General features: G+C 52.2%; 1 protein-coding gene across 3 annotated transcripts in view; it reads right to left on the minus strand.

Moving 5' to 3' along the window:
- Positions 1–2,345: 2,345 nt before the first annotated feature.
- PIK3R5 (phosphoinositide-3-kinase regulatory subunit 5) overlaps positions 2,346–13,272 on the minus strand; it is a 42,428-nt gene continuing 31,501 nt past the window's right edge. For 2 of the 3 annotated variants that reach the window (XM_010721232.3, XM_010721230.3), the window contains exons 8-19: positions 12,639–12,792; positions 12,070–12,153; positions 10,584–11,334; positions 10,094–10,247; positions 9,802–9,927; positions 9,459–9,584; positions 8,701–8,794; positions 7,714–7,790; positions 7,098–7,191; positions 5,706–5,788; positions 5,366–5,478; positions 2,346–4,432 (exon numbers count right to left, since the gene is read on the minus strand). In XM_010721232.3, coding sequence (XP_010719534.1) covers positions 4,291–4,432; positions 5,366–5,478; positions 5,706–5,788; positions 7,098–7,191; positions 7,714–7,790; positions 8,701–8,794; positions 9,459–9,584; positions 9,802–9,927; positions 10,094–10,247; positions 10,584–11,334; positions 12,070–12,153; positions 12,639–12,792 — 1,998 coding nt within the window. In that variant the 3' untranslated portion in view covers positions 2,346–4,290. The remainder of the gene's footprint in view (positions 4,433–5,365; positions 5,479–5,705; positions 5,789–7,097; positions 7,192–7,713; positions 7,791–8,700; positions 8,795–9,458; positions 9,585–9,801; positions 9,928–10,093; positions 10,248–10,583; positions 11,335–12,069; positions 12,154–12,638; positions 12,793–13,272) is intronic. The other variant, XM_010721233.3, reaches the window with a different exon arrangement.

Consider the following 13,272-nt stretch of genomic DNA (forward strand, 5'->3'; position numbering starts at 1 on the left):
TTTGTTTTTCACGTGTCTGTTGGAATAGAAACTTGACACAAAGAGCATGCAGCTACCTGCTGGGTACGGCCATGTGTTGACAAGCGGACCGTGTCGGTGTGGCACTGCTGTGCTCAGTGATACACTTGGGCAGGTCTGCTTGAGTAACAGACTGGTGCTGCACACAGACCCACCCACTCTTTTACCCTAAAGCACGGGGAGCTGTTCCCAAACCTGCAGCAGGGAGCTCAGTGCAACCCTTCTGCCCACATCAGCACTTACAACGCAGCAAGCACATCTGTGTGCAGAGGTGCCTCGGCGGCACGCAGGCTTCAGCCATGATATAACACAGATGGCTCTAAGAGGGGCAGAATTTGGCTCCAAACTGAAGATTGGCACGTATTTCCTCCTGTGATGGCTGTGAAGTTAAGCAGAGGAAGAATCCTTGCTATCACATGGTCTCAGGTGCTCATGTCAGCCCCAGCACATCACATCTTGGAGGGTCACATCATGGGTCACCCTGCTGCATGGGAAGGGGCTCACGATGGGCTGCAGGTGTGCACATATAGGTGCTGCCCCTTCCTTCGTCCCTCACATCACCTCCTGGGGACCATGTGCTAAAGAAGGTAGCTGGAGCTACCCCATTGCTTCTTGTTGGTGACAGTGCCCTGTGCCCCATTAAAACTGCCCCGAAAACAGAAGCAAAACTGCTTTGGGATCACATTTCAGCTGGGTTCCTGGGCAGGGAGGCTCCCAATGGGCTGAGCTTTGTGCAGTTTCTTCGAGGAACCTCTCACAAGAGCGTCCTGTTCTCAGGTGGCTTAGAGCCATGGTTGGTTATAAGTCAACACAGAAACCAACTATGGGAAAGAAAGGCACTGTTGTACAGGAAGAGGCTCTTTCAGAGTGAGGCAGTGCCCAAGCCCTGGCTCTGCAGACAGATCTGTCCTCACATCTCTGGCTCCAGGGGCAGTGCCTCAGCCTGCGGTTCAGACAGCCCTTCTGGAAAGACACTGCAGTCAGTGCACAGGCACAGCAAATTGAGCACATCTCACCAGCAAGGAAAGCAGCTGTGTCCTCTGCCAGGTTGCTGCCACTCCAGGTCTGACCGCTTCTGAGAGCCCCCAGGTTCCTAAGCCAGGAGCTTAGAGGGATCAGCAAGGAGCGAATTGTGCTCACAGCGAGCACTGACACGTGGGCTGTGTCTGAGCACTGATCCTTATGCATCTTTGTGTCGTTGGCACATTGTTCCTCTTCTCGAGTGAATTTTCCCTATTGGAAAACTGTTCTTCATCCAGGCACTGGGAGCCTCATGAACCTTTAATTGATCATTAATTAGCACAAGTGAGATAAGGACACCGGAGCAGCAGGCACTGCCAGGTGAGCATCAGCCTCCTCTGGCATTCTGCTTCCCAGCTTCGCTCTCACCAATCCTGAACAGAGTGATCCCGAGGCACATAGGAGTCACCTGCCCTTCTCAGACCTCAGCACCAGCCAAAACCCTTCAGAAATGAGCAAAACTCACAGCAGACTTCCACTCTGTTCTACCTGCAACTCCTTGAAAGCATTACGCTGAACCATGCTTTGGAAACCAGCAGTCCAGGAGGGAAGCAGGGCAGGGAGCCGGGCCCTGTGCCTCACCTCTGCTTCTCCTTTTTCCTCCTGAAAAGATGTGAATTGTGTTGGTGAACCCCTGCGAGGTCAAGCAGTGGCAGAGGGTGACACAGGAGTGTGGGCAGGGAGCCCAGCTGGGCTGAAGGACACCTGAGCTGCAGCGATGGACGCACACAGAATGGGGGGCACAGCACTGCTGGGCTGGGACTTCTACCAGGAAGGTGCAAGGGGAAGCTTTTGCACTGGCACTGCCAACACACAGCAGGTGAGCACGAGGAAGGGATCAGAGGTGCTGAGCCGCACACGCCTATGGGCAAGTCCCTGCACCTGGGACGTGACCCACAGCACCCACCCCAGCACCAGCTCAGCCCACCTGATGGGTGGGTTGGGGTTCTTTTGTCTGTACAACACCCTGATCCTCACCCCTACCAGCTCAGCCTTGAATGCACTTCAGGAAGAGAAAGGCACACACACACAGATCTCACACACACAAGCTCTGCAAGCTTCTCTCCTTAACCAGAACAAAGCTGATGTGGGAGTTACAGCACTGAGACTTGCTTTTGAGCTCAATTCGCTGCTGCAGGTCTCGATTCCGTGCCCTCTGGCACCCAGCTCACAGCCAGGACGACCCGACGGGCTTTTTCCTGCCCTCAGATCAGTGCTCTGCAAAGCACTGGGTGCCCTCTGTGCACAGATACCGAGCTGTGCCTTCCTCCTGCTGGGGAACACTGACACAAACACCATGCTTGTACTCGAAATAAATCCTCCTTTAATATCTTACAGTTACTTTAAAAGTCCTTTAAACGCTATTTTACAGATCAGCACAAACGTGACACAGGTTTGGTAAGGCTGCACATATATGTACAAGGACCTTCCACTTCCTTCTTTTCATTTCCAGAAAGCATCAGAGGTCAAAAAATGAGCCAGGATTACGAGTCCCCAGAGGGTGTGCTTGTTTTTCCTCCCCTTCTCCTGTAGCTCTGTAGGGCCAGCTGAGACCAAAGAGCTTTGCACCACCGACAGCAGCAGGAATATATTTAGCCACGGATATAGGGATCACAAATAGCACTGTTTTGACAGGATAAGGTGCTATTTTAATGAATTGAACAACAACTAAAGAAAAAAAACAGCTGTCAAATTTCAGCCCTATTTGAAACAACGCACACAAACCTGTCTGGGAAATGTGAAAAGTCAATGGGTAAACTTGTTTAAAATCTGATCCCGGTCCTTGGAGCCTGCTGGACACTTAAAATGCTCCAATGTCACCACCAAGGGGAACACAGCTGCTGTGCCCACAGGCCTTGGGACAGAGCCCAGTCTCACTCCCATTAGTGCCAAGGGCTGCCCAGACCCCATTTGCTGGAGGACCCAGATGGAGCAAAGCTCACCGTGGCTGAGCCCCGCAGCCTCAGCAGGATGGAGGTCCCTTCCAGATGCTTCCCAGGGAGCACATCCTTGGTGCTGCCATACTCCCAGCCTGCAACAGGCAGCGTGCTCTTCTGCCAGCTATCGTTAGTGCAACCACCAGCTAACGAGAAGTAGCCTGAGGGTTGTGAAACCAAGCAAGGCACTTCTAGCCTCATTTATTGTTCCTGGGGTCAAAATACTTCAAAAGCTCCCAACTATTGCAAATTTCTGTACCTGAGGCCTCACAGAGGGAAAGAAGGGGGGGGAACCTCTCTTTGCATGGGAGAGGGGATCTCAGAGCCTATCACTGCCTGCAAGCATCACTAGTGTTATTGGTGCTGGGTCCTTCTCTACCAAAGCCACCCCCTGAGGTGAGGCAAGGCAATCCTAGCACTTTACCCAGTACTCCCCTCCGTCCTATAAGCACGAGCATGGTTTATGCTCTACCTCAAGCACCTATAGCGCATTCAGCCTCTGGGATGTCTCTAGCACTCATGCACTGGTGAGCAGGATGCAAGAACACCAGCTAAACAGCACCTCCATCTCCCTCCTGGCTGAATTTTGAAACTCTGCAAGAAGTGGAAGGTTATCTCCTGCAGGTCCTGGATTTACAGCCAACACGTATGTGTGATGAGCTGCCCATGCCCTGGTATGGCCTATTGCACTGGATTCACTGGAACACAAAGAGCAGTCCATAATTCATATTGGGCTCTTTCTGGGCCCCAGCTGGGTCATTCTGCATTGTGCTGTTTCTCTGCACCCATCTCTCATAATTTAAAGCAAACCCTGAGAAAACCTGTCCCTATCCCCAGAGAACCATCCCCAGCATCACTGGCTTATTGCAAGTGAAATGTCATCAGAACATTGGCTGGGTGGTTTTCAACTCCACATGCATCTGCCCCACCTACCACCACTCAGCCAAAGACATTCACTTTCCAGAATGCATTCTCCCCAGCATCACATGGGCTTTGCAGTCACTAAGTATGGCCACAGCACCATTTGCTGGCAGGAAAACGTTGCTGTCCTTGCCTTGTCCTCTCAATTTGGTGTTGGCAGCCTGCTGAACCAGGTGGAGATCTCACTTTTCTCCCAGGGAATCCTGAGCTGTACCAGAGCCTGACACTAACATCATTTCCCAAGGATGGGCGAAGCTCACATCAGGAGCAGTTCAATCACCACACTATGGTTTCAGACTGCAGGATGTCTTGGACAAAAGTGGCTGGTCTCCAGCAGGACAGCTTCATTTTGGTGTTGGATGCATGTCTGGTCCAATGAGAGCATGGGGGTCTTCTATGGCAACGCTCCACTGAAGGTGGAAATGGGTAAACACAGGAGAGAATGAAACTCAGAGGGGTCCTCGGGAGTCAAAGAGGACCTTCTCAGTGCAAGAGGATCACTGTCCCTTGGTCTGTAGCACACGGAGATCTCACACCTGCGAGGGAGCAAAAAGAAACCAAGATGTACGTCGGGTGTGTGGCTGAGAATCACAGTCATGGTGTGCAGCAGAAACTTTGCAAACAGCAATCAGTGCAGTCTTTTAACAGGACTGGGGTTTGAGTGTTAGGGTTCAGGTCCTATAAGCTGGCTCAGGTTGGGATCCAGAGCAGAAGGCTCCATACAGAGCCAGTTCTGAGGCTCACTAGAGAAAATGAGAATTTCTGCACCTCTGCTACTCTGGGGAAATGGAAATAACTCCTTGTACGTTTCCTGCACTGTACTCTCACATTAGTCCCTTGGGTTCCACAGCAAACAAGTTAACTAAGAAACTTTTCTTTAGGAAATGAAACAACATCTGAAATCTTTTTTCCAGTGGGTCAACTGGTTTGATCTCTTTGTGCCCATGGAAGCACAGTGAGTTTACAAATCCCGTCCCCAGGGAGCCAGCTGGACACAATGGATGGAAGAACAGTCAAATAAACAATTTTTGCACCCTCTACCCCAGTCTCTGCCATGAAAATCGTGAGTAGGAGATGAATAGGCATGTCAGAGGTGATGGAGGACTCCCGTGAGATTAAGAAGTTGAAGGCTCTGCTCATATACACCTAATGCTCTCCAAGTACCCATTTAGAATGCATGACTGGTCTTGCTGGAAAAGCTCTTCAAGGAGCTCAACAGCTGAGTAGAGATCACCCTCTAGACTGTGGCAGTCATAAAAGGTAAAATGCTTTGGGGATATGAGCAGGATCCCATGTGAACACAACTGCACTACAGAGCTTGAAGATATGTCACACCAGCTTGGGCATCTGGCACAGGTACACCATGGTGATCAGGACCTTGTCCCTCTTGGTCACCTATACTCTGTGGAGAAGTCCTTACACAGACGATGCACCATCCTGGGAGGTTGGTGCCACGTTGCAGATCTTACCTGGTTACACTCTGCAGGATCTTCTGCTCATCCTGATCCAGGCACACGGCAAAGGAGGACTGGACACCGATAATCTGGACCTTGTCTACCTTAATCTGGGACACGCTGAGCTGCTGATAGAAAAGGAATCCAAGTGAGGGATCTGACAGCTCTGTGCATTAACCCTGTGCAGGGAAGGGGAGCAGGGCACCCCAAAGCTGGGGCCGGTGGCCAACACAAACTGGATTCCCCAAGGAGTTACTGACAGCTCCACAGATCTCAGACTCCACCTCTTGCCCTGCTTCCCTCCCATCTGAGGAGCTCCTGTTACCAAATGTAAAAGCACCATGATTTGAGTTACCTGATTGAAACTTTTTTTGGATTTGGAGTTTTGCCTTTTAACCACCTCCGTCATGGTCAAGTTGAGACACTCTGTCTTTGAAGCTGTAACAAAAAGGGGACTGTTATCACCTGGGGATCCTGGTAAGAACTCAGCTGATACCCCTGCCCAACAACACATCCCGAAGCAAGTGGGTCCCAGCAAGACTCCACTTGCAGGGAAATACAGCATAGTTGTAGCTTTCCTACTTGCATGATAGAAAAGCAATGAGAGAGACAGGGATTATCTTCCAGCAGCAAAGAACATGTAAATATCTTAGCCCCTAAACAGGAGAAAAGTAATGGCCCCAGCATCATGAGCTCTCCCAGCATGGCCCTTCCTGCAGTCTGCTTGGAAATGCTCTTGCTTGTCTGGAATTACAGTGACATCCTGTGGCCAAACCGCTGCGTGTGAAAACACAGAGACCCTCAGGAGACCAGGTTTATTTGGAAGGAAGGAGATTCACGAAAGAGAAGCTTCTCCCCAAGCACTGAGATGAAGCCATGCCCTGAAACAAAGCCAGTGCACAAAGCAAAGCTCCTGAACTCGCACAGAAACACCCAATTCCAAGCACACAGAGATGAACAACTAACTCCTGCTGGAGTATTTCCAGGGTTGTCTGCAGGACTTATCAGATGGAGCACCAACAGGAGGAATGGAGATTTAGGTGGAGCTCCGTGGGGCACATAGGAGCTATCTCCTAGTTGGTAGACCACCTATTTGACCTGACTGCTCTGCTCACAAATACAAATCTGCCAGACAAAAAGCACACAAGGAAAGAGGATCTAAAAAAACCCTGTTTGCTCAGAACTGTGTGTCTACTTGTCAAAATAGCAGAGCTCAAGCAAGAATGAGAAGATGTTGCTTTTACATCAGCAAGCTAACAGACTAAAAGTCTCGCTGCCTTTAAAAGCTTCAAAGCCTTATTTGTACCCCCCAGCAACCTGAACTGAAAAAAAAGGTAATTATGAAACAAACCCACATGGCAGGCAGGAAGGAAACTGAGCTGCAGTGAGAGCCTGCAGAAAGCTGGCTGCAGGGCATTGCTGCTGCGATGGCAGGACCCAGCACAAGCACTTCTTCTCTCAGTTCTTTATTTAACCTCTTCCTAATGGGCAACCCAATGCAACAGACTCCCCTAGCTTGATGCTAAAGGATAATGGGAAATCAAACGTCCTTCAACCCTGGCGTGGTGCAAAGGAGAGCCAAATGTTGCCCTATCTCTTGCCCCAGGGAACAACAGGCACCTCCCAGGTGTTTTCTGCGGTCACACATCCCTGCTTTGCTCTGCCCGGAGGAGCCATGCTGTCATCTCACTCCACCATTCCCTCCCATTGCTTCCCACCCTGAGCCCCAAAGCCCAGCTGTACCCACCCAGCTCTTCGTACTTCTTGCAGGCTTTGCTGAGGTTAACAGATGTGCAGACCTTCTCAACATCGTTCCACTGACTCCTTCCACTGATGGCTGTCTGCAGGGACAAACTGAAGCACGTGAGATGCCATCCTTCAGGCTGCTACCCTGCCTCCCACTTCTACCCCCTATGGCTGGGCTGACCCACACCTGGGTTTCCCTGGAGCTGAACAGGCAAACTTTGAGTAGGCATTACAATTTGTTTGGTCTTGGAATTACAAAAAATTGGTCAGAGGTAACACCAAATAATTACAGAGAAACCACAAAAATAGAACTGCTGTGAGCAGCAGGAGATTGCTCTCTGGAAGCAGTGTCCACTGACATAAACTGGCACCTAGCACGCATCAAAGCTATGGGAGCTGGCTGCACATTCCTTATTATCTTGGGCTTCCCAGGAGTGGAAAGCCACCACCAACTAGCCAGTAAGTTGAACAGAACATCAGGTTCATTTTGGCTCCGCTGGCCCTGGATTCAGGCTCCACCAGCACACTCTCAGTACCTGTCCCTTTCAGCCCCCAGCTGAGACAGCACGGAGGTGGATTTCTGACACATTTGTGCTGTGCAACCCCCACGTGCTCACCTTGCTGTAGGCGATCTGTAGTGTTAGTGGGATTGCTTCTCTGTCTCCGTCTATGCCCAGCCTTTTGCTGCCCGGACCTGCACAAAACAAGGAGCAAATGTCACCTGGTGACCTTTTCTCCCCAATCTTCTAACGCAGCACCACACTCAGTACCTACAGAAAAGGGAAAAAAAAAATCCTGCTTTGCTGAACGCAGAGCAGAAAGGAAAATGTGGCTTAAAAGCTGCCAGAAAGCAATTCATCCAGTGCAGAAGTTACAGGGCAAAGCACTGCAAACTGAGAGCAGTGCAGCAGTGCCAGCGCTCCGGAGAAGGCACAAAGCAATAGGAGGATGCATGGCTAACCCAGCTCCTGTTTTTCAGGGCATATTTGTGCCAACATTAAATTAACCTTGAAATGCTGTGCCCGACACTTCTTAATGTATTTTTTTTTCTTTTTCTGGGTAATTTGTCACAGATGGTAAGTGGTGTTCCACCAGACAGCCCAAGAGAAAGATCAGTCAGAGAAGGTTGGTGGCTTCCTGAATTACTGGGAAGAGGGCTTGGCCAAGTCAGCACTTTGGGGGAGTGGGGTGTTGATAGTTTGTGGGGGAAGGGGTGCTCTGTGAGCTCTGTTCAGACGGACAAGGAGAGATGTCAGAAAAGCTGCAGGTTAAAAACATGACACTGTGCTTGGGTGCAGTACAGTGGTTAGCCAAGAGATGTCCTGCGAGCTGCAGGGTTGAAACTGCTTTACAGCTCATACGCTCAGAGAGTTAATAGAAGTAAAAGGAGCAAGGTATGGTCACAGCTTCTCTCCTGAAGGGGAATGCAAGAACCTGAAGCCTGGTTTCAGAGCCCTCCTGCAGCCCACACTGAGGCCAAAGTCCTCCCCCTCCCCCTGCCTCCCTGCAGCCCCTCCTGGCAGACATCTTCCAGCCCAGCAGTGCGTGGACACCCACCCCAAGGCTGCAGAAGTGGGGAGAAGGAAGAAGGAACAGTCACAGACCTGACGCCTTGATGGCCCGTGTGGCCGCTGAGTGACCCAGCTCCAGGGAGTGGATGAAGACTTCGGTCATCTTCTCCCCCCCTACGAAGGTGAGCTGCCAGGAGGAGAGAGGAGATGTGGTGATGAGATGACCTCACAGGGCCGTGGAGCTGGAGGATGTAACCTGTCCCTCTCACTTCTTTCCACAGGAAATGGGGCAGTTTGGGCAAATTCTTTCAGCTTTCAAAATACACGTTTCAACCATTGCACTGGGTGGCACTTGCCTCCAGCTACACCTCAGACTGTTTTATAACAGACCATCAGCACGTGAACCATCAAAGCCACCAGCACAGAAATGCATTCAAACCTTCTTCACAGCAGGAGAACCTTCTTGCACAGCAGGTTATGGAGAAGGGGTTATGTGGAGAGGTTTGGTTTGGGAAAAAGAACACCAGAGAGACTTCCAGCAATGTGATTGATCTGCCAGCACCGACAGGAATCCCTCTTGTGTGGGGCAGAAAGTTATTGGGAAGGAAAACCGCTCGTGTCAGTTGAGAATGGTTGGGCCAGGACCTGCAGACCCTTGATCCCTTAGCCAGAGCATCAGCCAAAGTGCCGTGGGCCCACGTGCACAGGTCTCCAGGGGAATACAAGGAGACCAAGCTCAGCCCCACCAGCACACAGCAGCTGTGCCATACCCATATCCACCTCCCAGGTGAGCTCCACATTGGTGGTACAGGCAGAGGACCCCCTTTCCCCTGCTGAGCTCCTCTGCCTACCTCGGTCTGGTAGAGCTGCAGCAGGACGGGGCGTGTGGCAAAGCGGCAGTAGTAGAGGATCATGTCGGCCAGGATGGGCAGCTGCTCCCGGGAGTCCTCCTGGGGCTCAGCCTCAGGCTTGGCAGACTGCAGTGAGGAGGGGAGTCACAACCCTGATGGATATGTGGGACCTATAGCCCAGCACCACCACCTCAGGGATGGAAACCCTCCTCCCGACCACCAGAACACCCGTTTCCATCCCATGCCCACACAGCACAGCCTGCTGGGCAGCTTCAGGCGCAGTGTTCAGCAGATGTACCTCAGGGAAGGGGACACCAGGCTCTCCCAGCGAACACGTTCATACCTGACACAGGACATCCATGGGCAGGTTCATCAGCCCCAGAACGTTCCGCTCGTACCATGGGTCCAACATGCCGATGTAGTGGGAGATGTCGTTGGTGCTGCTCTCTGCCCCAGCCGAGGTGGGCTCCTGAAACCAGAGATGGGGGAGTCACCCTGGAGCCCCCCAGCTCTACCCCCCAGCCGGGGGGCACTGGGGTGACCCCCCCCGTCTCTTCTTCCCTGGCTTAGGGCTGGGGGAAGAGACACCAGGGTTGCTGCTGCCCAGCCTGCTGTGGGATGAGCAGGACACGTACCGCCTGTGCTGAGGTGCGGAGCTGCAGGTCGCTTGGGGATGGAGGAGGATGCATCAGCAGGGCCGTTGGAAACAGGCAGCTCCTCTTCACGGGGACATAGAAAAACTGCAGCTTGAAGTACCTTGTCAGTGTAGGGCAGGTGCTCTCCTTCAGCCTAGGAGAAGCGGGGAGAGGGCTGGATGAGCAAAGTCCTTCGGTACAGCCTGGCAAGGCAGGATGTGATGTGCAGAGTTAGACTCCAGTGGTAGCTGGAGGATCCTGTCTCTTCTCAGAGCGAGGCAGCAATGGAAGGAACACAGAGAAAATGGGCTGGAACACCTCAGTGCTACATTGACTTAATGACAACGTCACCTGGCAGTCACTGTCCCTGCTGGCAGACAAAAGCAGCTGGATGTCCCCCACACCAGGACCCCGGTGACCACAGCAGCAAGCCATCAAGACATGGACCCCACCACGTCCCACAGCCACGTCCCCGTGCTGCCCCGCTCACCTCAGGTTGCTGTAGGCTCGGGCTACTTTCCCTGAGATGCGGTCGGAGCCGAAGACCACCACACGCATGGTGGCCACTTTGGCATCCTCGTCATAGCTGAGGAAGGGCCGGCGGGGCAGGCTGAGCAGCTGTGGGGTCTGCGGGGTCTGCAGCCTCTGGCCCAGCCCGTGCTGCGGCAACGAGTGAGCGCGCCGGGAGCGTGCCGGGATGCGGGGCTTGGCCTGGGGGTGGCACAGGCTCTCAGCACGGCGCAGCGGGAGCGAGCCCGTATCTGGACAGTCCTTCAGGTCTCTCCTCAGGACCAGCTGGCTTTTGCTCTTGAAAAGTTTGTAGATTTTGTTGGTCAGCGTGTGTCTGTATTTGTGGTGGGTCTTCTCCATCTTCAGCTCCGGCCTCCCAACCGTGTCCAGAGAGCTCTCATCGCTGTCCTCTGCGTACCCGCTGTCCATGCAGTCCTTCAGGCTGGAGACAAAAGACCGCAAGGACTTCTTGGAGACCACTGTCAGCTCTGAGATGGAGTCCTTGGAGCTGCTGAAGAGGGACACGCGGGAGTGCTTGGGTCCCTCTTCTGACAGCGCTGAGTACACGGAGTCTTTGGAAATGGAGGAGATGGGGGACAGCAGCGAGTCCCTCTCTGGGGAACAGCCATCTGTTTCCACGTCCTCCTCCTCCTCTTCCTCGTCCTCCTCATTCTCTGAGGCCGCAGGCTCGACAACGCTGCACTCCTTGCTGAGGACATCATTGAGGACATCTGAAAGGCATGGAAGGGAGATCAGAAATGTGAGCAGTGCAGGGACACCCCATGCAACGGCCCTATGGCAGCACGGCCAGCATTCTGTCTAACCCTGCATGGCTTCAGACAAAGAGCTAAAAACCTCTTCCTGAGCATTTTTAGGTTTCCATAAGGCGCTCTGATTTGATGACAAAACAAAACTCGTTTGACATCACATTCTGTTTGGGTTCTCTAAAAACAAACAGTGGTTGGGTTTTTGCTTCCTTCCCATGCAGAGTTCCCAATGCACCCTGCATCCTATCTGGGTTAAATCAGAGGGGAAGAGGGATGCAAGGTGTTTGGATTATCAAATACTAAATGGAGGTCAGGAAGGTGACAAAGCCCAAGCTAGAGAGCAGGTTCAGCACACTGCAGCCGGTGAGCAATGAATGCTCAACCTTCATGGGGCCAAAAGAGGTCTTCCAGGAATGGGGAAGCCAACGAGGTCAGCTCAGCAAAAAGAGAAGCTGTGCTTCCCCTGAAAAACTGCTGTGGCTGGGCTGAGAGCACAGCAAAACCTCCTGCTCAGCCAGAAACTGTGGCTACTCCAGAGAGATGCAGTTTCCAAGGGGTATTGGGACAGAAAACTCTTCTATGGGTTGGGATGGTTTTTGCCCAGTTCTTGGACAACATTCTGGCACAGCTGGGCTGTAGCACTTGCTACTCCTTTGAGAGGAGCTTTTTACATGGGTATGGGGACCCCTCTCTGCTTACCAAAGTTATCCTGGTCCCAGCTGTAAGTGTAGCAGCGCGAAGTAGGGATGGGGATGGGCTGCAGCCTGTGGGGCTGCGCATCTCCTGTGGAAAGAGGAGAGGAGTCAGCTTGTGGGGACCCTTCCCGTGCTGCAAGCCCCACACAGGGCATCTACAATGGTCAGAGCCATGAGGTGCTGCCCACCCCATGCTGGTTATATGGGCAGCTCACGTCACGCAGAGAAACAATGCTGTCATTAGCCCATGAAGTCACATCTGGCTCTCAGAGCCACCAGGTCAGGCAGACATTGCTGCTACAGCTGGTTTTCTGACTGAACGTCCTCATCTTGGCCACAAAGGCTGGAGATGGTTTATTGTTGCTTGACAAGAAAAAACATCTGGCTCTTATGCAGTGATGAAATAGAAAAAAACAAACCCGTCCCCTTCTTATTGTGCCAGGTTAAAGTTTTGCACAAAACAGGGTTTCACACTTCCAAGCATAGCTCACAGCACAAGGGGAACCCGTGGCTGACGGTGGGAACAAGCTGGCACTGAACCCAGGAAGCAAGAAGAGAGCAGGGACTTCTCACCTGCAATGATAGGAAGTGCAGCTGCCCCAGCAATGTCCTGCAGAACGCTCTGCAGCCGCTCCCGGGCCAGCACGGGGTCACTGCTGGCAGCTGCGACCTCCTGAGCTTCAGCAGCACTGGCGTAGATCTCAGAGAGCTCTTCCAATGTCTTGGTCTGGGGAGAGCAAAGCCAAGGGAGAGATGGAGGGGAGCACAGGTCTGTAGGGATGGTCAGGGAGTCTGAATCACTGTATCTCTCTCCCTCCACACCCCTCCAAATCATACACAAATACACCAAGAATAGAGTGGAATAACAGTAGAGGAGGAGTAAGGAGTAGAGTAGGAGAAAGAATAGTTCCACCATCAGAAGATCATCACCTTCAACTATCAGACCACTCTGGGGCTGACCCAAAGTTAAAATTTATCTTTAAGAGCATTATCCCAATACTTCCCAAATACAGAAGAGCATGGGGCATCAGCTGCCTCCCTAGCAAGCCTGTTCCAGTGTCTAACCTTCTCAATAAAGCAGTTTTTTCTCATATCTAATCTGAGCCTACCCCGATGGCGTTGAGCCATTCCCATGGGAAATTTACCCAGGGAAATTGAATGAGGGAAGATTTAGGTTGGATGTCAGGGGGAAGTTCTTTACTATGAG

This window comes from Meleagris gallopavo, chromosome 20, assembly GCF_000146605.3.
Source record: "Meleagris gallopavo isolate NT-WF06-2002-E0010 breed Aviagen turkey brand Nicholas breeding stock chromosome 20, Turkey_5.1, whole genome shotgun sequence".
Classification (NCBI taxonomy): Eukaryota; Metazoa; Chordata; class Aves; order Galliformes; family Phasianidae; genus Meleagris; species Meleagris gallopavo.